Genomic DNA, 27,594 nt, shown 5'->3' with positions numbered 1-27,594 from the left:
TATCAAGTCTTCTTATTTTAGGACTTTTAGCCAGCTCTGAAGAGCTGGTTATCTTTTGCCATCAGCGCTCTTGTCTCCATCTTCATGACTGGCATCATATATATTGTCTTCTGAGAGTCTACTGTCATCAGTCACCAGGAAAACCTTTCAAGATTCACCAGTTTATTTAATCTACATACAATCCATGAAGGAAAAAGTATTATATAACCTCCATTTTCAGAGAAGAGCCCAAAGCTCAGTGAAGTCAAGGATGTGTCCTAAGTCACTGAGTTCATAAGGGGAGGAGCCAGACTATATCCTGAGTTCAGTTGGCCTGCAAAGTCCTCAGTTTCCATTGGAACAACAACAACAACAACAAAAGTCATGCCTGGCCAAGGACAGGCTAAGAGGATAACAATTGAGAAGCAAAGAAGGAGGCTCCAAGTTCTTACAGGCTCTGAGTCCCTTTCTAAAGGGTTGAAATAGGCCATCATCTGTGATGCTACATGGAGTTTCAGGGCACCACACTCCTGCCTCAAAGAACTGCTTCTGAGGTCTTACCTTTATGTGGGACCACCCTAGCCCATGCTCATAGTCTTCAATGTCCTTGTTCCTGCCTTAGTGAGAGGACTGTGAAACAGGCCCTCACATTGAAAAAAGCACTTTACCTACCACTTATGGGCATTCATGTTCCCCACCTTACCCCAAATCCACTATGGAGGCAAATTTGCATAGTAAGAAGCCCACTGAGCCAGGATTTTAAAAAACACAGCTCCAGTTCAGTTGATGTAGGGCAAGTTCTTGACTTCACTCAGGAAGAAATTCAAAGCCAGTCGTGGAAGAAAGCAGCTTTATTGAAGTGGCAACAGTGTTACAGCTCTCTGACTGCTCCTGTGGAGGGCTACCCCATTGCCAGTGCACCCAGAGTAGCAACAGGGTGTGGGGTGCAGTCATATTTATACCCACTTTTAATGATATGCTAATTAAGGGGTGGGTTATTCAGAAATAGCTAGAAAATGAGTGGTAACTTCTCAGTGTTGCCCTGGAATGGGGTGTTAACTTCTAGGTGTTGTCACGCTATTGGTAAACTGTCATGGCACTAGTGGGAGTGTCTCATGGTGATGGGCAGAAAGAGCAATGGGAGATGCTCTCAGTGTCTCTTCCCTGTTTTAGCCAGTCTCCAATCTGGTCCAGAGACAAGTCCCACCTGCCTCTTACCTCATTATCTCCCCCAAAAGTGGTCAGTATGACTTTGGACATGTCGTTTTACCTCTTTGAAACTCAAGTTCCTCCTGTGAAATATGGGAAGAAGAAGAACCTTTCAGGGTATGAGATGTAAAGGTGTCATGTGCAAAAGTCACCTCAGCACCGTGGTGGGCACACAATATTTTTTATTTTTTTTGAGATGGAGTTTCCCTCTTGTTGTGCAATGGCACAGCCTCTGCTCATTGCAACCTCCACCTACCGGGTTCAGATGATTCTCCTGCTTCAGCTTACCAAGTAGCTAAGATTACAGGCATCTGCCACCCCACCTGGCTAATTTTTTTGTATTGTATAAGTAGAGATGGGGTTTTACCATGTTGGCCAGGCTGGTCTCGAACTCCTGACCTCAGGTGATCTGCCCGCCTCAGCCTCCCAAAGTGCTGGGATTACAGGCATGAGCCACCATGCCCAGCCTGGCACATAATCTTTGCACCATCCACAGCTGCTGAGCTTCAAGCCAAGCCTCCATCTCTTCATCAGTAAATGAACTGACTGTTTAGGACTAACAGTCGCATCTATACCCTGTTGAACTCCTCAGCACCTCCTCTGAAGTGTCTCCTAATGCTCCTTTTCAGGACATCCATTTCACCTGAATTTTGCTAAGCCCTGAGTGAAGCTTTAGCTGATGGATCTTGGCCTCTGTGAGCCAGGCACTGTCACCATCCAGACTTCCAGGCCTTGCCTGTAACCAGCTCCTTTCAGTAGTCAGTGTCTCAGACCTAGTTGTCAGGCCCACCCTGGAGAAAAGTGACTTGTGTCTTGGCCACTGCTGCCACTTCATCAGCCTATGTCTGAAAAATAATAGCATGCACATAGTGTCAGGCATGTATTCCATATGCAGCAATGGTTGGCAGGCACATGGATTTGTGGAACCTTTACAATAAGGCCACCAAGCACCTGAAAACTTCAATTCAGGAAAGGGATAGAAATCAGGTTCTTAGCACTCACATGGAAAGACTGGGCACCCAGATCAGCCACTGTTGGGAGTAGGCCCCCAAAATCTGGCCATAAGCTGGCCCCAAAATTGGCCATAAACAAAATCTCTGCAGCACTGTGACATGTTCGTGATGTCCATGATGCCCACACTGGAAGGTTTTGGGTTTACCAGAGTGAGGGCAAGGAATACCTGGCCCACCCAGGGTGGAAAACAGCTTAAAGGCGTTCTTAAAGCACAAACAATAGCGTGAGCAATCTGTGCCTTAAGAACGTGCTCCTGCTGCAGATAACTAGCCAGATCCATCCCTTTATTTTGGCCCATCCCTTTATTTCCCATAAGGAATGCTTTTAGTTAATCTGTAATCTGTAGAAACAATGCTTATCACTGGCTTGCTCTTCATAAACATGTGGGTAAATCTCTGTTTGAGGCTTTCAGCTCTGAAGACTGTGAGACCCCTGATTTCCCACTTCACACCTCTATGTTTCTGCGTGTGTGTGTGTGTGTGTGTCTTTAATTCCTCTAGCGCTGCTAGGAGACCCCCAAGCTGGTCTCAGCAAGTGGTCCCCAACGTGGGGCCTGGAACCCAAGTCGAAGTGTTGCTGGAGCAACTGTTGGAAAATGTGGAACTAAGCTGGAGGACACCCAAGTACTCTTAAAGCATTCCCCGTGGTGAGTAAGAAGGGGAATTAGAGAGCATCAGGGTAGCAATGGGACAAGTGTGGGCTCTAGTTCGTTCCACCTTGGAACATTTTCACACTAAAGATGAGGAGGAAGGAGAGTATAACGAAGTAACAGAAGAGGTTACAGAGCTGGTTTGTTTGCCAGCTAAAGCTAAAGCAGCAAAGGAGGGAGAGGTCATCCCGACCCTTCTGCACACCCTCATTATTATTTTGGAGAAAAAGAGTGGCCTGACCCTCCAGATATTTCTTTTCTGGAGGACACTGGGTGAAAAGTAGTTGCCCCAGTGACTGTTCAAGCAGCACCTCCAGGGACCACTTTCAGTTCTATTCAGGTAGGAATTCAGCAAGCTAGACGAGAGGGTGATTTAGAGGCTTGACAATTCCCTGTTAGAATACACCCCCTAGATCTGTGCCTTAAGGACATGCTTCTGCTACATTAGAGCCTTTTCCTTTTAAATTACTCAAAGAGTTTAAACAAGCTATTAATCAATAAGGACTAGGTTCTCCTTTTGTAATAGGACTGTTAAAGAATGTTGCTGTTTCCAGTCAGATGATTACTACTGACTGGGATGTTCTTACTCGAGCTTGTCTAACTCCTGCTCAGTTCTTACAATTTAAAATTTGGTGGGCAGATGAAGCTTCCATTCAGGCTGCTCACAATGCCCAGGCCTAACCTCAAATTAATATAACTGCAGACCAACTTTTGGGGATTGGCGGCTGGGCTGGTTTAGATGGACAAGCAGTCATGCAGGGTGATGCCATAGAACAGCTTAGAGGAGTGTGCATTAGAGCTTGGGAAAAAGTCACTTCTGGTGGAGAAAAATACCCTTCCTTTAGTGCTGTAAAACAGGGACCAAAAGAACCATGTGCAGATTTTATATCTCAGTTACAGGAGTCTCTTGAAAAGGTGATTGAAGATTTGGCTGCTTGGGATATAGTGTTACAGTTATTAGCTTTTCACATTGCTAATCCCGATTGCCAGGCTGCTCTGTGACCTATTAGAGGGAAAGCACATTTAGTTGATTGTATCAAGGCCTGTGATGGTATTGGAGGTAATCTGCATAAAGCTACTTTGTTGGCACAGGCAATGGCAGGACTGAGAGTGGATAAAGGAAATACTCCATTTCCTGGAGCTTGTTTTAACTGTGGGAAGCATGGTCATACTAAAAAAGAATGTAGAAAAAATCAGCAAGTCAGGCCGCCAGATAGGAGAAAAAAGAAAACTGCTGAGCCTAAAATATGTCCAAAATGCAAAAAAGGAAAACACTGGGCTAACCAGTGTCATTCTAAGTTTGATAAAGATGGGAACCCAATTTCAGGAAATGCCATGAGGGGCCCATCCCGGCCCCGTTCCAAACCGGGCTTTTCCGGCTCAGGCCATTCCCTCACCCCTGTACAATGTCTGTCCCCCACCACAGCCAGTAGTGCCACAGTAGATTTATGCTGCACAAAACCTGTGAGCCTTCTGCCTGGGGAACACCTGCAAAAGGTCCCAACAGGAGTCTGTGGACCCTTGCAAGCAGGAATGATAGGATCACTTTTAGGAAGGTCTAGTTTAAGTTTAAAAGGGGTACAAATATGACAGGAGTCATTGACTCAGATTACAATGGGGGAATTCAAATTGTTATATCTACTTCTGTTCCCTGGAAAGCAGAGCCAGGAGGGCGCATAGCACAGCTCCTGATTGTGCCTTATGTGGGAATGGGGAAAAGTGAAATTAAACAAACAGGAGGATTTGGAAGCACAAATAAACAAGGCAAGGCAACTTATTGGGTAAATCAAATTACTGATAAACATCCTACCTGTGAAATAACTACTCAGGGAAAGAAATTTAAAGGTTTGGTAGATACAGGAGCGGACATTTCAATCATTTCTCTACAGCACTGGCCATCCACATGGCCAATTCAACCCGCTCAATTTAACATAGTTGGAGTTGGTAAAGCCACTGAAGTATATCAAATTAGTTATATTTTGCATTGTGAAGGGCCTGATGGACAACCTGGGACTATTCAACCAATTATAACTTCTGTACCTATAAATTTATGGGGGAGAGATTTATTACAACAATGGGGAGCACAAGTTCTAATTGTAGACCAATTGTCTGAGGAAGAGATTCCAGGAGGTTCCTGAGGACTCCTTGGTTGCAGCCATGTCAAGAGTGATGCTGAGGAGGACCTCAACTGTCATGAGCAACACCTGTTGAACACAGCCACCCACCTGGGGACAGATCAAGAAGCTGTCACAGATGGCAGAAGAAAACCTGAGGAAAGTGGGACAACCAGTCACAATAAGTAATTTAACAATAGCTATGATAGCGGTGATCACCATTGCCATGAGTATTCCTTCAATAAGGGCTGGCACAGAGAACAATTATACTTATTGGACATTTTTATCAATCTTGGCTGGCAATAATGCCTGGATGTAATCACTTTATGACACAGTTACACATGCTTTCTGGTCTCAGTATTTACCATAATAAATCTGCTCCTATAATTGAGGCATACCGCCCTCAAAAACCTGTTTGTAGACAGGATTGGACCCAGTTAGAAAAAATGAACGTACTTGTTTAGGAAGATTGCATTGCAGAACAGGCAGAGGTGCTGCACAATGATTCCTATGGACTCTATTAATTGGTCCCCTAAAGGGATGTTAAGCTTGAATTGTACCTCTCAGTCTGCGTGCCATGGCCACACTATGTTCAACTGGTCTGAACAAAATGGTCAGATGGTAGAAATGGTAAGAAGTATGGCAAGAGTTCCTATTATCTGGAAACATGGTGGTATAGTGGCACATCAACCTCAAATGATATGGCCCATTGTAGGAGCTAAAGATAAGAATTTGTGGAAACTATTAATAGCTCTTAATAAGATCAAAATTTAGGAAAGAATAAAAAAGCATCTAGAAGGACATTCTACAAACTTGTGTTTGGATATTGCAAAATTAAAAGAAAAAATATTTAAAGCATCCCAGGCACAACTGACCTTAATGCCAGGAACTGGAGTGCTTGACAGAGCTGCAGACAGATTAGCAGCTAGTAAGCCATTAAAATAGATAAAAACACTTGGAAGCTCTGTGATTTCAATGATGATTGTGCTTTTAATCTGTGTTGTTTGTCTTCGTATAGTCTGCAGATGTGGATCCTGACTCCTGCAAGAAGTGGCTCACTGAGACAAACCTGTCTTTGCTTTTATCGCTTTGCAAATCAAATAAGGGGGACATGTTGGGAATAGGTCCCCAAAATCTGGCCATAAACTGGACCCAAAACTGGCCATAAACAAAATCTTTGCAGCACTGTGACATGTTCATGATGCCCATGATGCCCACGCTGGAAGGCTGTGGGTTTATCTGAATGAGGGCAAGGAACACCGGGCCCACCCAATGTGGAAAACCGCTTAAAGGTGTTCTTAAACCACAAACAATAGCATGAGTGATCTGTGCCTTAAGGACATGCTCCTGCTGCAGATAACTAACCAGACCTATCCCTTTATTTCAGCCCATCCCTTTATTTCCCATAAGGAATATTTTTAATTAATCTATAATCTATAGAAACAATGCTTATCACTGGCTTGCTGTTCATAAACATTTGGGTAAATCTCTGTTCGAGGCTCTCAGCTCTGAAGGCTGTGAGACCCCTGATTTCCCACTCCACACCCTATATTTTTGTGTGTGTGTCTTTAATTTCTCTAGTGCTGCTGGGTTAGGGTCTCCCCGACTGAGCTGGTCTCGGCAAACCACTGCCTCAGAGAGTCCCATACAGCTCTATGCCAATAACTACTTACTGCAAGGCTGACTGCAAGGCTGTGTCTAGCTTTCGGCAACACAAAAGTTGTATGAGTTGAATATTACTTCTTTATGTTCCATGGAGAACTATATTTTCACTTCAGAATGATCTGAAAACAATGGCTCCTAACATTAGCTTTATATTCCTTTGTTCTGAAATAGTGAGGATATATAAACTAATACAAAAGTAACTGAAGAAAGTCTTTAGTAAATCCTTTTGGGGGGAAAAAGGACAGTTGTGAAATACTGCTCACTGTTTTTTCTAATTCTATTTTTGGATTTTCCAAGGCGTGTGTTATTATTCACAGATTATGCCTCTTAAGTGATAGAATGAGTGATCCATTGGAATAGTAATGTCATACCCATTCCTCTTCTTGGTCTTCAAAAGGATTATTCACTACTGCTTTAAATAACAACAACAATAATGTTGTAGGGTTCATCAGTTTACAATGTGCTTTTACACACAGGGTATATTTTTAATCTCACAATAACCATTTGGTGTAAACAAAGGTTATCCCTATTTTATGGATAAGGAAACTCAGGCTCAGAGAGCTTAAGAGACTTCTCAAGTCATGCAGCCCGTTACACTGTGAAGCCGTGTTGGTCTCTGCACTTCTGGAGATGCGAGCCATGCCTGTGTGCCTTCTAATCTTCCCCAAACTGGCTTTATCAACGTGGTCTGAAGAAAATTAATGCTCATGTTTAACAATAGTCAGTGGCCTCCAGAATGACCTCATAGGCCCTTAGTACTCAGCACCCAACTCTCTTCCTATTAAATAAGAACTATATTTCCAACCCCCCAAAGTAACTTCCCATTTAATGGCTTTCACCTTTGCAAGACTTTGGTGTTCCCTTTTTACTCAGTTTGCTGAGAACACCTTGTCATCACCATTTAATCTTGGATACCAAAACTCCCTGGAAGGGATAGGTGCTTTGATTAACGGAGAAAGACTTAGGTAAAAACTGACCAACCCTAGTGGAGACGTGTACCAACAGGTTTGTAGTGTTAAAGCCAGCACAAATCCAGTCCATCCTGATTAGAGCTGCATTGGAGTTTTTTTTTTTACAAACTCGCTCCTGGGATCCCCTTTTGGCTTTGGATGTGGAGGTATCCCCTCTATCCCCATAAGCATAGGAATGAAGCCCAGGGGCTCTAAAGGGGTGGAAATATGGGGCCAGGCACGGTTTAAGTGACATAGCACCCAGTCCTTATGTTTTCCGGAGAAAGCTGTGCTCTCCTGAGAAATGGGCAATGCTTTCATATCAAGTCATTACACATTACTGCAAAACAGCCTTGTCCTCAAAAAGGGAGATGATCTAGAAAAGATGATAAAGCAAATAGACAACCAATGGTAATGATGGTAGAGTAAAATAGATGCTGTGAAATGTACCAACAAAAGAATATTTGGAGCAAGTGAATATGTTTGCAGAAGACTTCATCGGAGTGGGTTGATCTGGAAATATATTACGGAGGAAGTGCTATTGGAGCTGTTCTGAATGGATGGGGGGTCTTTGCATAGAGGAGATGGAGAGAAAGCATTCAAGGCCAGAAGAAGGGCTGCAGGAAGTCAAGAAGGCAGCAGGAGTTGGATCTTTGCAGGGAATAGTAGGCCCATACTTTGACCAGAGATTATGATAGGAATAAGGACACAGTGAGAAAATTAGTCTGTTTCCTTTACATTTAAGTTGATAAACTTTTGGCACTACCAGGAATTTGTAGGGTTCTGAGAAGGAGAAGAGGTGAAGTAGGAAAAGGAGCTCACTGCTCCTGCCATGATTTTTCTTCTTTTCCCCTTGGGAAAAAAAGAGCTTGGAACCTTCCAGTTTGCAGGTTCTAGGAGTTCTGCCTATGGATTGGACACCTATATCTAGGATATGCAGAGTCCCTACTAAATGGCAGATTCCAGTTCTTCTGGCGAAACCAAGGATACTAACAATCATGTTAGCCATGTGCCTGCTGCCTAGATCAGAACTCAGAGAAACTGCAGGGTCAACACAACCTGTCCGTTCAGGGATTAGGCCCAGATGTCCTGAGAGATACTCACTAAGCCACTGGAAACTGTGTCAACGGGTGTGTCTCCAATATCTGCCTAATCCTTCCTGGCATTTCCAGGGCAAAACTTGAGCATCTGGGCTTCCGGGATTTTCTGATCGGGGCTATGTGGAGTGGGTTTAAGAAAAGAGACTCCAAGTTAGGCAGAGAGAAAATAAGAAGGCCCAGAACTTCTCACTGTTCTTTTTTCCTCTAAGAACCATTCCCCCACAACCCTGTATTTCAGTAAGGATACGTGGGCAACATGGACCCGCAAATTCTCTCATAACCTAAGCAACTCTAGAAAACAGCTCTCTGACTTTCAGATTCAGTTTTGTTCTTTTCTGAAGGTGAAGCCCAAGATCATGGAATTTTCTCATCTAATACTTTTTGAGAGAGATGTGAGTGGCCACCCTGTAGCCATTCATTGTCCCATATTACCGCTGTGTACTCCTGGGTGAAGGTGAAGATGTCTGGTGAGCAGCATTCTTTAAGGGTTGGGTTTTTGGCTGCCTTTGTAATGGCAGAAATTTAAAGGCAGCCATGTCAGGATTAACAGTTACCTGCCACCTGACCCAAGAGGACCCAGGTAGCTTACCATGTTGTCTCCCTGTCCCCTTCATCCACCAGCCAACCAGGACCTGACAGCAGATGTTGATGAAGCTGCACTGGAAGAGACATTTCATTAGACAGATGGAGTTTAGCCTGCTGAGCAGTCTGCTTCGGCCTCTGTGTGTGTGTGGAGGGGGCGAGGTGCGGGGTGGTAAGTACAGTTTCCCTGTTGGGGGAAGTCAGGAGATAATGATCATGATGTAGGACTGGAGAGAACCCAAAGAAAAGCACCACCTCCATGAAAGCCCAGCTGTTCTCCTGGGCTGAACTTACAGATGCTTTTGCCAAACATTCTGGATTTTGTCACTGAACAAGGGGGAAGGTGGAAGGAGGAGAAGTGTCAGTATGAAGAGAGACTATTTCCTTGGGCTTTGTCCCCAGCATGTCACAGGGCCTCTGGATTTGCGAACTTGCCCTATTTGTTACTCTGTGGTCCCACAGCTAGTTCACGTAGTGGTTAAGCTGGAACACACCATGTTAAGCTGGGTTTAAGTCAAAGGGAATTTCCCAGACTTCAGGTAAGAAACTTCAGCCAAGATGCAAAGCGGAGTGATTAAGATGCTGGGCTCCGAAGTTGAACAGGTTTGGGTTCAAATCCTGCCTTTGCCGTTTATTTTCTGTCTTTAGAAAATTAAGTTAGTTAATGATAATTTCTTCATCTATGAAATTGGGATAATATCTTTGCTACCATAGAGTTGTTGTGAGAGTTAAATAAAATGATATGTATAAGCTTTTAGCACAGTGTCTGTACATAGTAGGCACTTAGCAAATAAAATAAAGTAAAATAAAACTAGCAAACCAAAACAAGCATAGGTAGGGAGGTGTTGCTGACATAGACCCTGATCTCTCATATTCCTGAGCAGTGATTCTTTACCCAAGACCTTGTGGTATTTGACAATATTTTTTATTTAACATTCTAAAAATTTCTACTTTTCATTTTAAAATAACTGTTTTTGGTGTGTAGGGCCTGTTTGCCCAATTGGGCTGGTTTTCTGGAAAGCAATCTTAATTTGTAGCCCACTAAGTGTAGCAAATACTGCTTGTATCTTGTAGGAATAAATCAAGTAGAGGTCAGCAACACATTGTTGAGTAAGTGTATAAGAAGGAATCAAAGTGCAAAACTGGGTTTTCACTGCTGAGTTTCTGATCCAGCACCTGGTCTCACTGTCCTCCAGCATACCCGTAAAATGTAACTACTAAATAGAGTCACTACTGTCAATTTAAATAATAACCATAGAGAGGCTCTCTTAAAAAAAAAGTTATTTATTTGAGAATAGGGCATTGCAATGGGAATACATGTGCCATAGTAAACTACGTGCATATTCAGGGAGGTAAAGGAAAACAAAAGTTCTTACAGGAAAAATGATAAAAATTACATAATTGTATTGAAATGCATATTCTTGGCTACAAAGATCAATAACAATGGTGTTGCTAGTATGACATTGGACAGGGAGTTGCTGGGCAGATGTCCTCACAGAAGCATTTGTTGTGTAAGGCTATTATGGCCTTTGTGCAAGGTTGTGGTTTTTGCAGTCTTTTGTGACAGTTTTGTTATCAGGTGTACAAGCATGAGAACTCTCTCTTCGCAGCCTTCCCTAGCTCTATATTTGTCAAGGATTTTTTTGAAGACAAATGACTCCATTTTGATTCTGACAACTTGCACACTAACTTATAACATCTCCTCACAAACTTTACAAACTAAGAAACTTGCACACTCAATTACAGGCTCAGTCCCAATCTCTGCCAACTCACCTCCCCCAGCCCCACCTGCACACTTCAACCCACCTCCACTGGCCCAACACACACATACAGTTCTTTAACCTCCACTTCTATGGTACCCCAGCTCCCCATAGCTCAGTCCTGCCCCAGGCACATGTAAAGACCTATTAGGCTTTGGAGGCAGGCAGACCTAAGTTCAAATTCAGGTCTAACTTCCTAGGTATGTGACCTTGGGTAGTTTACTTAAGTTTACTTACTTATTCTCTGTGCCTTGATTTCTTCGTCTATAAACTGGGTTAATAATATCTATCCCACATTCATCTTCTAGATACAACCTCTGGCTTGTTACTGCCCTAACTTTCTCTCAGTTCCCAAACATTTCTGGAAGTTCTAAGCCCCTTCAGAAAAAGTTCAAACACTACCCACAGAAGAAGGTCTAATCGGCTCTCCCTCTCGTTCTCCAACTTCACCCTTTCACACTGGCCTTCTTCTAACTGTGACCAGCTAGAAGCAACCTCAGCCCCATCTTGTTCCCAAAGGTTGGGGCCCCTACTCTGCTTTTCCCTGACCAACATGCCTATCCCACCTTCACCCCAGGACTGGAGCCAACCCATCCCCATGTAGATAGATCTTTCCAAACACAAAGCCTGCATCCTGCCCTCCTGCAGTCTGGAGCTCCCCAGTGCTCTGTGCCCTGAGGGGATGTGCTGGAGGCTGTGCTGTTGCTACGGGGCTGCCCTCAATACACCAGTCTCTGCAACCAAGGCCCTTACCATGCCTTCCCAGCCTGTTGTTCCCTTTCCTGTCTGCTGCATGCTGATCTATAAGTGAGGTTGGTAAAGATGGTTTTCCCTTCCAGAGTCACACAGGAAGCTATACAGTATATATTATCTGCAAAGTGCCACTCAAGAGCCCTCTCTGGGACTTGGCTTCAGAGCTCAGAAAACTTCCTCCTCAGGAATGGTTCTTCATGCATTGAGGATACGTGTGATGTTTATAAAGTGCTAAAACTCAATGAGAGAAGAATAAACGGCAGCATGGTGCAACAGAGAACACGGGCCTGGAGTCTGAGGGGCTCTAGTCCAGCACCGTCTCTTCTTCCCTGAGTGGCTACTTCTTTGAGGATTTCTCAGTGTTCTCATTATGAATTGGGCTTAGCCATACCACCTCAGGGGATTACTAGGGAGATCAAATAAGATGAGATGGTAATGAAAATGAACTAAAATCAAATGAAATGAAATGGCAATTACCATTATCATTAACCTCTTAGGGACTTTCCCCTGGGATGGCCAGGCTATAGACTTCATGAGAGTTGAAACTGCTGACATTGTATTTAACACTCTATTCCTAGGGCCTTAGCCCTCTGCCTGAAATGGAGCAAACTTTCCACAAATATTTGCTGATTAGCCGCCCGTTGAGTTTCCTGTCCTTGCAATGAGGAGTTTGCACACGATCATGGTAAGCCTTTTTTCTCACCAGCTACAAAGTGCTACCTACCCATAGCATGCGGTAGGGAAGCTATTAACTTTTTTTGTTTTAATTTAAAAATGAGACCCAACTTTAAAAAGATGAAACTGGCTTTCTTGTGTCTCATACACTAGGTGTGAAAGGCACTTGCAAAACAAGAATTCAAAAAATGTTCTAAGTAATAGCAGTTCTGAGTAACATCACCACAAAAACATGTGTGGTCTCTCAAAGTGGCTACTTTGTAAAAGTTAACCTCAATAGATATATTCTTGAACATTTATATTAAAAAAGGAAAGAGTGGCTGGGCACGGTAGCTCACGCCTGTAATCTCAGCACTTTGGAGACAGAGGCAGGTGAATCACAAGGTCAGGAGTTCGAGACCAGCCTGGTCAACATGGTGAAACCCTGTCTCTACTAAAAATACAAAAATTAGCCGGGCATGGTGGCTCACATCTGTAATTCCGGCTACTCAGGAGGCTGAGGCAGAGAATTACTTGAACCTGGGAGGTGGAGGTTCAGTGAGCCGAGATCACACCACTGCACTCCACCTGGGCGAGAGGACTCCATCTCAAAAACAAAAAGAAAGCGGGGTGGAGGGAAGAGTCCCATGACTTTGTAGGCTCATGGAGACAAAGAATGTTCACCAGGACCCCAGCCTGTGCCAAGCACTGCTGAGCCCATCACAATGGAAAGAAGCTTTCCTGTCAAGAGGACTCAGCTACGGAAGGCACCAAATGTGGTGGGAGGGGCCTGCTAATTAGACCAAGGCAGTCACACATCAGCAGGTAAAACAGAGACAAGAGGAGGTGGGGCTGGGCTGGGCTGAATCTTGGATGAATCAAGTCTTCCCATAGGGCAGGATATCCTGTCTAAAACAAGAGCCTTGGTTAAAACCCCTATAAAAGGTTCTCATCACACTGACCTGGTACTCCTCACACTACTTAACAGCCACTTGTTTCATCCCACCTGGGCATTAGGTAAGTCCCCTCATAAGAAACCTCTTTCTTATTCTCAGTGTCTTGGGGATCTGAGCTCATAAAACTGAGGCTGTCAGGTATGGGCTATGCGTCCTTCAGATCTAGCTGTGGGCATTGGGCAAACCAACGCTAACGTTGGGAAACATGCTCTCCTAAAGCAATCCAACTTTCTCTTCCTCCCTGAGGCTGGCCTGGCATCAGCTCCTGTCACTGGGAAACTGTGTGGGCAGCTGCTATGGGGCCACCCATGGGCCTTCCTGGATCAGCAAAGGTTTCTTGTTTCTAAGGCTCTGGAAGCTTCTTTGCAGTGCTGAGAGTCTGTGGGATCAGAATCAGTTTACTTATACCAACCTAGAACAATAAGATCAAACTGTGTCATGAATGAAGGAGCTTACATGATTCCCCTCTCCTACACCAGGGTGATATTTAGGCAAAATATTTGTAGATTTATTCTAAGGAATCTAAAATGTAACTAAAACGTCATCTTACTATTTTTATTATCTAAAGTTCAGTGGTTAAAGTTGGCTACATGGTTATAAAAAAAGAAAGATATTTTTCATCTATGTTGAGGAAAAATATTCCCAGTTTTTTACTTTGATGAAAAGTTTGCCTGAAATGGTTGGTTATCAGATCCGAGAAAGGGTTTCTCCTGAACAACCCACTTTTTGCTGTAACCTACTGAGTCCTCATGGCCACACTGATCTGCTTTTTCTAGAACTCAAGTCTCCTTCCTTCCTTTTTTCTCTTTCTTCTCCTACCTATATCTGCCTCGTCCCATCCTCGCTTTGGGTTTCCAGCTGCTGTACGCTGCATCTCTCCTTGCATTTGAGACTTGTCATCTTTGATACCATCTCCTTTGGGTCTCTCCAAGGCTTCTACTTAATGAATGTTCAAGTTTCTTTTCCTCTTGTTCATGCAGCCAAACCCAGGCCCCACCTCAACCTACCTCCAGACTTCTGGCTAATGAAAAAGAAAAGCTTTCCCTTTGATTAAGAAGCAACTCGTAGGTCACCAGAAATCTGGGCCTAATGGAGCCACATGCCTGTTGGGCAAGCTGACTTTTCTGATAAGTCCCAAGGCTGTGGACAGAAGTGACAGTCAGAGAAACTTGGGCCTTCAGAACTGGAAGGCCTCCCATCCAAAGAAGGTTCCCCCTCCTGAGCATTCCCAGCAGGTGGTAGCCCAGCTTCTTCCCACTTTCCCAGAAAAAAAAACAAGAAAGGAGGGCTGTGTCCCTGGAATTCCTGCTTGGCTCCCATCCAAGACAGGGGTTGACTGACATGTGTATTTACTTCCTCTCTTGGTGTTCCCAGTGGGACCCTAACACCTTGTGATGAGCAAATAAATCCTGTCCACAGGGTACATTCTGGAAAGCCCATTGCATTTGGCTTAAGGAGAGATGGATTCTAGGATTTCTTTGCTCCTTAAAAATTGTATGGCTTAACTTCTCTGAGCCTGTTTCCTCACCTATTAAAAAAAGTGGAAATAATAAGGATTAGAGGAGATGATGCACAGGCAAGTGCCTTGTGAGCAGTAGAGTGATTATATAAGTGTACAAAAATTATATGTGTGTATATGTGTATAATAGCATAATAATTATATTTAATAAGGAGCACTTAATATAAGCCAGGCATCTGCCAAATGCTTTTTATGAATTATGTCTTTAAATCTTCACAATAATCCTATAGAGTACTAATATCACCTTCATTTACAATGAGTAAACTGAGGCATGGAGAGGCAAAGCAACTTGTCCCAGCTCACACCATAGGTAGGTGATGGGGCCAGCATTTAATTGTGACTCAGGAACCTGCCTCCATCCTGTGTGTTCCTCCTTCCCACACATAAGATGTATTACATAGGAAAGGACAAAGGAAGACCAAAAACAGCTGAACATGCAAGGAAAGACCTAGCAGCAGACGTGCTCTAAAGGAAACAGCTGAGTTTGATTATGGAGCCTCCAAGGGGATTTTTCATCTTGTCCAGGTTGACTTCAAAGATGCCTCAGTTACTGAGAAACATTAATGGGATCATCGAGGCCTTCAGGCGCTACGCAAGGACGGAGGGCAGCTGCACAGCGCTCACCCGAGGGGAGCTGAAAAGACTCTTGGAGCAAGAGTTTGCCGATGTGATTGTGGTACGGTGTGCTGAACTGGGTGGAGAAGGGACATAGCAGGAAAGTGAAACCTTGTTTGCCTGCAGAGGCCTTGCCTGGGGAATTTGAGGAGGCAGCAGATAAACCCAGGCCTGCCAGGACAGATGGCAACTGTGCAGGCAGAATAAAAGGTGAAAGAACCAGAGATGGTCATGGGAGTTGGCAAGTCCTGGCTCTTTAGATTAAAACCTTGGTTTTAATTAATTCTAACTTAAAGACAAGGTAAAGGGGCTCTAAAAGAACAACTCAGAGAGGAGCATAGCCTTGGAATATTTCAAAATGAAAATAATTGCTGCTTTCTGCTGCCTCTTAAATTTGATATCGTAAATATTTCCCACGTCTATCTGAAATGTAATCATCCATTCATAGGCATTCATTAGAAGCATAGCTCTGGGCTTGCACAAAGCAGTTACTCAAAAATATTAGCAGACTGATCACATGAGAAACGAAATTTTGAAGAGCAGGTTGTTAAAAGCTAGTGGGAGACTTCGGGGCCCCACCCCTCCTGACAAACCGGAATCAAGGCCTGATGCACTTTCCTGTCTTTGGTTTGCATCTAAAGCAACTGGGATGATGATGGCCTTGGGGACAAGGATGTATGGGCACAGAAGTATGCTGCGTCCACATGCTCAGGGCAGCCCTGTAGGCCCACTGCATCCCTCCCTCTTTATCGTGGGAAAACATCTGGGCCTCAGTGAGGAGAGCACAGAATTCCCATGGGGCTGTGTTCCCAACCTGCTGCTCTTTGTGCTGGGCCTGCTGAAGAGACTAAGGCCTCAGTGCCAGGGGCAAGATGCCAGGGGCAGCTCAGACAGTCAACCTGAGAGCCCAAAAAGTTGCATTGTGAATTCAATAATTTATTAACTCTTCAATAAACCTTTATCTAATTTTCCTGCAGCGCAGAAATTGTGCCAAATAGAGGCTACAAAACAAAAAACGCTCCCTATACTTGAGGGAGAGAGACAGGACTAAAAAAATAAAAAATAAAGGCAACTAAGTCTTGCTGCTGCTGTAGCCGTACGTGTGTGGAGTGTGGGGTCTGTGGCAGAGGAAGCTGGCAGCAGCATGGAAGGGGCCTGCCCACATCCTCCTCAAGGGAGGGCTGCTGACTCCACCTCATCTTCTCCTCAGAAACCCCACGATCCAGCCACTGTGGACGAGGTCCTGCGTCTGCTGGATGAAGACCACACAGGGACTGTGGAATTCCAGGAATTCCTGGTCTTGGTGTTTAAAGTCGCCCAGGCCTGTTTCAAGACACTGAACGAGAGTCCTGAGGAAGCCTGCAGTTCTCAAGAGTCTGGAAGCCTCCATTCTGGGGCCTGGCAGGAGCTGAGTGAAGGACAGAGAAGTGGCACTGAAGTGGGAAGGGCAGGGAAAGGGCAGCATTATGAGGGGAGCAGCCATGGACAGAGCAAGCAGCCTTCCAGAGGGCAGAGCAGGCCTGGGGCTCAGACCCAGGGTCAGGCCACTGGCTCTGCGTGGGTCAGCAGCTATGACAGGCAAGCTGAGTCCCAGAGCCAGGAGAGAACAAGTCCGCAGATACAATGCTCTGGGCACACAGAGCAGACCCAGAGAGCTGGAGAAGGCAAGAGGCATCAGACCACACAGATGAGGCCAGAGAGACAGCCACAGACCAGGGAACAGGACAGAGCCCACCAGACCAGTGAGACTGTGACTGGATCTGGAACTCAGACCCAGGCAGGTGCCACCCAGACTGTGGAGCAGGACAGCAGCCACCAGACAGGAAGAACCAGCAGCCAGACACAGGAGGCCACCAATGACCAGAACAGAGGGATTGAGATCTATGGTCAAGGCAGGAGCCAGGTCAGCCAGGCTGTAACAGGAGGACATGCTCAGGCACAGGCAGGATCACACACCCAGACGCCCACCCAGACTGTGGAGCAGGACAGCAGCCACCAGACAGGAAGAACCAGCACCCAGACACAGGGGTCCACCAATGGCCAGAACAGTGGGACTGAGATCCACGGTCAAGGCAGGAGCCAGACCAGCCAGGCTGTGACAGGACATGCTCAGATACAGGTAGGGACACACACCCAGACACCCACCCAGACTGTGGAGCAGGACAGCGGCCACCAGACAGAAAGCACCAGCACCCAGACACAGGGGTCCACCAATGACCAGAACAGAGGGACTGAGATCCAAGGTCAAGGCGGAAGCCAGACCAGCCAGGCTGTGGCAGGAGGACATGCTCAGACACAGGCAGGGTCACACACCCAGACTGTGGAGCAGGATAGAAGCCAAACTATAAGCCTCGGAGGGGCTGGAGAACAGGGACAGACCCAGACACAGCCAGGTAGTGGTCAAAAATGGACACAAGTGAGCAACCCTGAGGCAGGAGAGACAGTACCAGGAGGACAGGCCCAGACTGGGGCAAGCACTGAGTCAGGAAGGCAGGAGTGGAGCAGCACTCACCCAAGGCACAATGTGACAGAAGGGCAGGGAGACATACAGCCCACTGTGGTTGGTGAGGAATGGGTTGATGACCACTCAAGGGAGACAGCAATCTTCAGGTTCGACCAGGGCAACTTGCATACCACTGTTTCCTCAGCACAGGGCCAGGATGCAGCCCAGCCAGAAGAGAAGCAAGGCATCACAGCTAGGGAGCTGTATTCCTACTTGAGAAGCAACAAGCCATGACTCCCTCAACTCCAATGTCCAGTACTGGAAGAAGACAGCTGAAGAGAGTTTGGCTTGTCCTGCATGACCAGTCCAGTGGGCGCATCCCTGGACATCAACTCTTTATTACGCAGCTTCCCTTTTAGGTCTTTCTCAATGAGATCATTTCTGCAAGGAGCTTTCTATCCTAAACTCCTCTCTTACCTGCTTTGCAGTGCAGACCCTCTCAGGAGCAGGAAGACGCAGAGCAAGTCACCCCTTTGTACTGAATTGTCCTCATCTTGTGGGGGTTTCAGGACTATTTTTATCTCTGACATCTGTCTATTGCCCAATCTACCCTAATGCATCAATAAAACCTTACGCAACTGGCCTCTGTGTCTCATTCAATCACCTTCTGTTGACATTACAGGCCAAGGGCTGTAGAGTTATGAGATGATGAACTGGACATAGTCCCTACCTTTGAAGAGCAACTAGTTGAGAAGATATTATATGAGATTCCTGCTATATATCATATTTAATACTTGGCAGAGATGGACCATCTAAGGTTTCGTAGAAAAGGTGCTTTCTTTATGATGGCCCTGAAAGGACAATTAGTATTAGATAGGCAAAATTCTTCTTGGTCTTTCACTACCTCTAATTCTATAGTGTTAAACCTCTATTTACCTGTAAGGTCACACAGGAAAGCTGATTTAAGATTACCAAGAAATGGAAGAAGGTTCCCAGTGACTGTGAAGGGAAAGAGCGAGAAGGCTTGTGTTACCAGGTACTAAGCCAGGGGCCAGAATTTTGTGCTTCCCTTCCTACCTCCCCATCATTGTCAGCTCTGACCTCTCATGATGTCTCACCCACCAGATATAAACCATGTTATGGGGTAGAGACTATCAATTCTGGTTTATTATAAGAGTGACCAGAAGAACAGTTTTTAAAATAAAGATTTATAGGGCAGGCACAGTGGCTCACACCTGTAATCCCAGCACTTTGGGAGACCGAGGTGGGCAGATCACCTGAGGCCAGAAGTTCAAGACCAGCCTGGCCAACATGGTAAAACCCTGTCTCTACTAAAAATACAAAAATTAGCCAAGCGTGATGGTGGGTGCCTATACTCCTAGCTACTCAGGAGGCTGAGGCAGGAGAATCTCCTGAACCCCAGAGGTGGAGGTTGTAGTGAGCCGAGATCGCACCACTGCACTCCAGCCTGGGCAACAGAGCAAGACTCCATCTCAAAAAAAAAAAAGATGTATAAACCTAACCCTACAGATGCTGGTTCTAAAGTTTGGAGCCAATTAATATTGTTTAGAAATTTATTGGGGGTCTTGTGTTTTGTCAGTAGAGAAGACTAGATACTCTGAAAGATTTCCCAACACAAAATAACTAGATCCTGCGTAAAGCATTTTTTCCACTGCATTATTGGTTTACAGGAGGTAAGGGAAATCGCTAAGGAAAAAACAAAATGTGGAATAAACAACAGCCAAACAAAAACAAAATGTAGGCTAAATAACAACCTCCAAAGACGTCCACGACCTAATCTCGGAAATCTGTGAATATGTCACCTTATATGGCAAAATGGGACTTCACAGATGTGATTTAGTTAGGAATCTTGAGATAGGACAGGAGGGGGTTATTCTGGATTATCTGGGTGAGTCCAATATAATCACAAGGTTCCGTACGAGACTGAGATAAGAGGATCAAAGTCAATAAAAGGAAGTGTGGTGATGAAACCAGTGGCTGTGGCCATGTGCTATGAGCCAAAGAATGTGTGGAGAATAGAATCTGGAAAAGGCAAGACATTTTCTTCTAGAGCCTTCAAAAGTAACATAGCTCTTCTGCCACCTCGATTTTAGACTCCTGACCTTCAGGGCTGTAAGAGAATAAAATTTTTGTCATTTTGAGGCATTAAGTTTATGGTAAACTGTTACAGGAGTGATAGAAAACTAATATACCAAACAAAAATCTAGAGCTGGAGCCAGAGTAGTAAAGGGTAAATGTGTGAAAGGCAAGGTTGTTCTTCTGAGGACAAGTTGATTTTATATCGATTCACATTGGCTTGTAAGTACAAAGGCCAAAGAAAAACAGCAAAGAAAATGCAAAGACTCAGGGAATATTGCTCCCATAAGCCCGTTCTGGGGAATCTACTAGAGAATCAGCACACATACCTACACACTAAACCCTGAATCATAGAACTGTTTGGCATACAATCTGATGATGCACATTTAAATATATTTCACTGTAGAACTAAGACTACATAATATGGATAAAGGTGACAGAATAGCATTCCATGTTATATGCACTGAAAATTTAAATACAATACAGCTAACAAAAAAATGAAGGGGGAAAGAGAAAGCATACAGAAAGTAGAATGAGGTCCCTGATTGTCTTAATATAAGCATAGGCTTACAAGGAAAAACTGGGAGTAAAAGGATATCACTTCACATTAGATACTGAGGAAAGAAGAAGGAAGGTAAGGGGAAAATTTCTAGAAAATTTTATTATTACTTAGAGTAGGAGGTGAATATGCCACTTATTAAAGCGAAGGGGGAATACAGAATACATATTACATAAAGATATACTATAAGATGACAACATAAATACAAACCTTCCTCAACACCAAAAGACATTCTAGAAAAAAGCAAATAACACAGACAACAGAGTGGATGATGTTATTTATGTAAAAGATATATATTTTCATAAATAGGATACAAAAGAGTGTGATAGACTGAGGTCAAACATATTTATAATAATAATGTCAAGAGCTTAACTCACTACTAGATGAACAAGTTGGCTTATTAGCTCTATACAAGTCTATGCTCCTTATAGGAGGTATGCAAATCAAAGAGAGTCAGAAAACAATTTGTAAATGAGGTGGTTGAGTTAATATATATCAGGAAAATGCAGGTTAAAACAAAATTTAGAAATCTGGAGTCATGATGTTGATCCCGGATTAGATCAAAAAGCATTAAATAAGACTAAGAAGGATGCTTTAAAATGCTAAATGCTATAATTTCACAATGAAGATGTAATGGTTTTTAGTATCTATGCATTCAATAATGTAGCACAACTCTGATGATGCAGAAACTATAAGAGATACAAGGAAAAGCTTAAATAAAATGACATAGTAATAATAGGGCACTTTAATCACCTCTCTCAGCTCAAGACAGTAAGTGTAGAGAAGAAACAGTGCATTCAATAAAATACAAAGAACTCTACAGACGTATAGTCCAGCAATGTATTAACCTAACAAGAAAAGACTATACCTTCTACACATGAAATATTCAATATCAGGTCACAAAGAAAACTTCAACGCATTACTCAAAACTAGAAATAGGCCCAGGTGTCGTGGCTCACGCCTGTAATCCCAGCACTTTGGGAGGCTGAGGCAGACAGATCGTTTGAGCTCAGGAGTTCAAGACCAGCCTGGGCAACATAATGAGATCCCATTTCAACAAAAAGAAAAATACAAAAATTATCTGGGCATGGTGGCACACGCCTGTAGTCCCAGATACTCAGGAGGCTAAGGAAGGAGGATCACTTGATCCCAGGAGGCAGAGGTTGCAGTGAGCTGAGATTGTGCCACTGCATTCCAGCCTAGATGACAGACGGAGACCCTGTCTCAATAATAATAATAATAATAGAATTATTTATTTATTGCTTTTTCTTTTCTTTCTTTTCTTCCTTCCTTCCTTTCTCTCTCTCTTTCTTTCTTTCTTTCTTTCTTTCTTTCTTTCTTTCTTTCTTTCTTTCTCTTTCTTTCTTTCTTTCTTTCTCTCTCTCTCTTTCTGCCTCTCTCTTGCTCTCTCTCTTCTTCTTTCTCTCTCTCTCTTTCTTTTCGAGACAGGGTCTCACTCTGTCACCCAGGCTGCAGTGCAGTGGCATGATCTCAGCTCACTGCTGCCTCCAGCTCCCAAGTTCAAGCAATTCTCCTGCCTCAGCCTCCCGAGTAGCTGGGATTACAGGCCCTTGCCACCATACCTGGCTAATTTGTATTTTTTGTAGAGGGGGGTTTTTGTCGTGTTCCCCAGGCTGGTCTCAAACTCCTGAGCTCAAGTGATCCACCTTCCTGAGCCTCCCAAAGTGCTGGGATTACAGGCATGAACCATTGTCCCTGGTCACAAATATCATTCTTAAAGGAACATGTAATAGTGATGGCTTTTGCCAAACTTGTGTTGTTGTTGTTGTCTTTGGAAATTAACAATATATATGTAAACACACACATACATTATTTTAAAACTCTTGAATAAAAGGAACTGAATGTAAAATGAAATTGTAGAATTTTTGGAAAATTATAATTAAACTAGACATATAAGGATCTGTAGAACACAGCTACATGAATTCGCCATAAAAATTAATAAAAGTATAAGTTAACAACTAAAACAGAAAAGCAGTCAACAAGTAAATAAGTAAGTAAATGAATAAATAATCCCCCCCCCTTTTTTTTTTAGGAATCAACGTGTAGAAAAACCAACCTAATTTTGAAAAGAGTGAAAAAGGTGGGGTAAGAAGGCACAAACACACAAAATAAGAAATAAGAATAGGCAAAAGATACAAACAGATAGCTCACAAAATATACAAATGATGCTTAAATATATGAAAAGATGCTAAAGTTGTTTGTAATACCAGAAGCATAAACCAAAAGTATACTGAGATATGATTCTCACTATCAGCCTGACAAAAATTTGCAAGTTTGAGAAGAGATGATGATGAGGCTGGGGAGAAGCAAGCATTTTCACACCTTCTGGTGGGAATGCAAAACGAGACAGCCTCAATGGAGAGGAATTTGGTACAATTCAGCAATACTACATGTGCCTGTCTTGTTCCTGCTGTTTCTTTGGTGTCTGAAGTAGTGCCTAGCATTGAATAATTATTTGTTAAAGGAATTGGATGTCCTAATCTTTCCTGTCAGATACATAAATTAACATAATCCCTACACAGACATGTGACTATGGAAACATAGACATAATCAAGCTCATAGCAAATAACAAAATGGAGTTTCTTTAGTGTTGTCAAAAAGTTATGCAGTTAGAAAGAAAGAGGCAGAGATAGGACTAAACCCAGGTCCTCGGACTGTCAACTCAGTGTCAAGTCAAACCTCACAGAGAAGAAAGGGCACCAGAGTGTATGAAGATCCATCCAAAGGGGCTGGGGAGGAAGCCATAGAAAGTGGTCCTTCCACTTCTCACCTCCAGCCTTAACAGGAAGTCTGGCCATGAAAATATGGAGAAGACACCATCTCAGCATCCATGTTCCGAGGACCTTGCAGGAATAGGAAGGTTATGAGTGACCATTCCTTTCAACAGTTAGGGTTTGGCAAATGTGTCTATGACTCAGAAAGGATGTTCTCTCAAAGCAGTTCAGAGCCCAGAGGCCTAAGAGAGGGGCCCTAAACCCCTGTGACCATAAGGCATTCACGTAACATTCAAAGCAACTAGGCTGCTCCATCTCAGGCCCACGCCCTCCGTCTCCTGTAGGGACTTACCGCCCATCCTTGACTTTTAAAGTTTGCACATAGAGGCTTCTTTCAAAAAATGTGCATGCTATTTTAGAGACAAGAGGGAAAATTTGTGGAAAATACAGAGACTTGACGGGAATGAAGTATGTTTACACTTTCTGAGACAGACTCTATTTTTTTCAAAGGATAGAGAAATCATCCTTCCAAATCATATCAAACACATTGAAATGTACACACAGGCCACTTAAATACAATTTTTGCTGAAAATTTTTTGAAAAAAAATTTTATAGTTTTGTTTTTGGAATTAGGACATAAGTTGTACCTTTGCCTCATTTTAGCTATGACTTCTTTGCAGTTGCAAAGAAGATTTTTGCAGTTGCAAAGAAGTCGCAAAGCACATTTTTGAAAATATATATATATTAAAATTGCTTAACAGGTAAGAATTTTTTATTAATACTAAATTTAACAATAAATGAGATTCACAAAGCTTTATATCTAGACATTTAAATTTAAATGTTTATAGATTTCCTTTGCACATTTATTTTGGATCTGACACACAGGTATACCTATGGAAAGACATCTATTTATTTTATTTTATTTTTGTAGACAAGAAAATCTTTTATTTTAAACCACAAATTGTCAGCAGGTGGTCATAACTATCCATGTTTTATTAAAATCACGTAAAACCTAGGTTCAAAAGCACCACTGATTATTGCTCTAGAAAAACTGCATGAAAAACTCAAATATGCACAGTAAAAACACCACAGTATACACAGTACTAAATTTTAAAGCAAGTGCGTGGAATGCTGAATCCATCTTACACACAGCTTCCAATATTCAACTGATATTTATTTTACTTGAGGATGATGGAAATTTCCAAAAAGCATGATTATGAGAAGGTAAAATGTTGATCCTTACATATTTTTGCATGCCAACTAGTAGAGTCCTAAAAAATTAACATTTAGAAAATAGTAGAAACAGTTTTTAAAAGTTGACCCAAGAGATACATAAAATTAACCCCAGTTTTTCATGGCAATTTATTCTCCCTGGTTAACTACAGATTCAGTTTTCTGTGCCTCTTCAGCTTTAGTTTCATCATTTTCAGATGGTGCAGTACCTTCCTTTCCAGCTTCCTGCTTTTCCTTTCTTCCCTTTAGCACCTCTGCTAACCTTTGCTCCAGTTTCTTTCTCAGCAGATGTTTTTCTTTGTTTGGGTGCAGGTTTTGGTGGAGGAGGTTTTACTGACCATCTGGGAGACCATCTTGTGGGCTCCTGTTTAGTTACTTTGGAGCCATCTTCGCCCTCTGTATTCTCTGAAGACTTTCTCTTCTGCATAGTGGCTATGTCAGTGCAGCAAAAAGTAAAGCAACGGGGTGGAACTGCTGGCGCTGCCTCTGGATGCTGCCTCTGCCACTGCAGCTGCTCATGCACAGGGCACAGCACAGCCCCTATCTATTTATGTTTGATTCAAATATTTTTGTTGGCTCTTGCAGAGCTCATAAGTCCCAGTCACATTGGATTGGTTGTAGTGTGTAAAATGGCCCTGTCCTCAGGGACACTCAGGGCTGAAGCCTCACTTCAAAGGCCCAAAAAACCTCTTTCACCAGGTAGCATCCCAGTCTGCCTAGACGGCAAGTATACTGTGCTGCTGTCCCCTAGTGGCAGATACGACTAATACCTGTAAAGGAGCTCCGGCAGTAACTGTGATTCTGCTGGAATGGGAAGGAAGATGACAGGAACGGGCTCAGTGGTATGGTCTTGGGCACAGCAGCACCCAGAGTAAGTGGCCCTGAACCCTCAGTAGTGAAGCTACCAGTAGTGAGAGCAGCCCCAGGCTGCTCTGAGCCATGGGGCTGAGTGTGTGTGTGTGTGTGTGTGTGTGTGTGTGTGTTTAAGGAGTGCCTTTCATGGAGCCACTCCTACTGGCAACTATCTTCCAAAAACTATATATCTACATCTTTTCCAGGGCCTTGGCACACTGTGTGAGGATGTCCTGATTATCCCACCTAGGAAAGCACATTTCTGGAGCAGTCCCTACAGAGAGGCAGGGAGGTCAACATCCTGTGGCTCTCCCTCCTCAAGACACAAAGTGATGGTCTGTGCACTTCTCCTAGGAGCCCTGAGACCAAGGCTATAGTCTGCTGTTGTCCTGGTTACTCACAAAAGGCTGTGGATTCAACTCTCAGGACTGATGTAGGCCACCACTCAGCTTTGTGTGGCACGTCCTCAGTGTTCCCCATTTACACACGAGCTACAAGTAATTAATAAATGATGGTTCCCCTGGCCACATCTTTAGAAAGTAAGCAGGGTTAGGGCTGGAATAAGCACCTCCTATTCTTACCTACTTCCATTTAATGGAGGGAAAAAAACTAAGAAAGTAAAGCAGCCAAATGGCTTTGCCCCTAAGGTCTGCATGAGTGGTGAGAGGCTTACAGATCCACAAGACCCAGTTCTTTTAGAGGGGATGAGGGTGAGGGTGTGGGCCTGTTGGAACAGACAAGGCTAAACTTTCAAGGCAGCATCACCTCCTGTCCATCATGGCTGAAAGGTGCCTCTTGACCTTCTTCTCACAGCACTAAACACCCTCCAGGGGAGAGGCTCCCTGTTCCATGGTATTATCAGGTGGTTATGAGCCCATGGCTCTGGGTGAAATGCAGAGGAGACACTGGTTCCGGTTTATTTAGGGATTCTCTGGAAAAGAGCTGATACTACAAAGTGACAAAAAGAGGAATACTTTTTGGAGAGGTGTCCTGGGTGCCAACATAGTAACACACACTTTTGGAATTCTCTGGTCTTCTGTTTGGAAAGGAAAAGTAAATCAGTTAGGTAACCAGATAGCCAGGTGATGTTCCAGACCCACGATTTTTGTGTTTGTTTTGGATGTTTTCCTTTTATTTTTAGTTGACACATAATAATTGTATGTATTTATGGGGTATAGAGTAATATTCTGATACATATATACAATATATAATGATCAAATTAGGGTAATTAGCATGTCCATCACCTCAAACAATTGTCATTTATTTGTGTTGGGAACATTCAAAATTCTCTCTTCTAGCTTTTAGAACGTAGACAATAAATTGTCGTTGACTATATTCACCATACAATGCTATAGAACAAGGGTGCCCAAGTCCATGCCCTGTTAGGAAACAGGCCACACAGCAGGAGGTGAGCGGCCGGAGAGTGAGCATTACTGCCTGAGCTCCACCTCCTGTCGAACACTATTGTGAACTGCACATGCAAGGGATCTAGGTTGCATGACCCTTATGAGAAGCTAAGGCCTGATGATCTGAGGTGGAACAGTTTCATCCCAAAACCATCCCCTCAGCCCCTGGGGACCCTGGAAAAATTGTCTTCCATAAACCAGTCCCTGGAGCCAAAATGCTGGAGACAGCTGCTGTGGAACATTAGAATTCACTCCTCCTATCTAGTTGTAATTTTGTATCTGTTAAGCAACCTTTCCCAATCTTCCCCTCCCCTCTACCCTTTCCAGCCTCTAATGCCCCCAATTCTACTCTCTACTTCCATGGGATCCATTTATTTTTACCGCCACGTGCGAATAAGAACACGTGGTCTTTATCTTTCCGTGCCTGACATTTCACTTAATGTAATGTCCTCCAGGCTCATCCATGTTGCTGTGAATGACGGGATTTCATTCTTTTTTAGGCTAAATAGTATTTCATTTTGTATATACACACATTGTCATTATCCATTCATTTGTTGATGGACATTTAGGTTGATTCCATCTCTTGGCTACTGTGAATAGTGTTGCAATAAACAAGCAGTTACAGGTATCCCTTTGAGATACTGATTTCCTTCCCTTTAGATACATACCGAGTAGTGGAACTGCTGAATTATATGGTAGTTCTATTTTTAGTTTTTTTGAGAAAAATTTCGTACTGTTTTCCATAATGGT

The 27,594-nt window shown here is 43.5% G+C and overlaps 1 protein-coding gene and 1 pseudogene across 1 annotated transcript; one reads left to right on the top strand and one right to left on the bottom strand.

The window, feature by feature from the left end:
- The first annotated feature begins 12,990 nt into the window (after window positions 1–12,990).
- Window positions 12,991–18,604, top strand: CRNN (cornulin). Its single transcript, XM_021923732.2, has one exon. It carries the CDS (start codon window positions 16,664–16,666, stop codon window positions 18,254–18,256), a length of 1,593 nt encoding a protein of 530 aa, XP_021779424.2. The 5' UTR covers window positions 12,991–16,663; the 3' UTR covers window positions 18,257–18,604.
- Window positions 18,605–24,125: 5,521 nt separating this feature from the next.
- On the bottom strand, window positions 24,126–26,635 carry LOC110742585 (annotated as a pseudogene).
- Window positions 26,636–27,594: the final 959 nt, after the last annotated feature.

This window comes from Papio anubis, chromosome 1, assembly GCF_008728515.1.
Source record: "Papio anubis isolate 15944 chromosome 1, Panubis1.0, whole genome shotgun sequence".
Taxonomy (NCBI): domain Eukaryota; kingdom Metazoa; phylum Chordata; class Mammalia; order Primates; family Cercopithecidae; genus Papio; species Papio anubis.
This window is presented reverse-complemented; position numbering and strand designations above follow the sequence as displayed.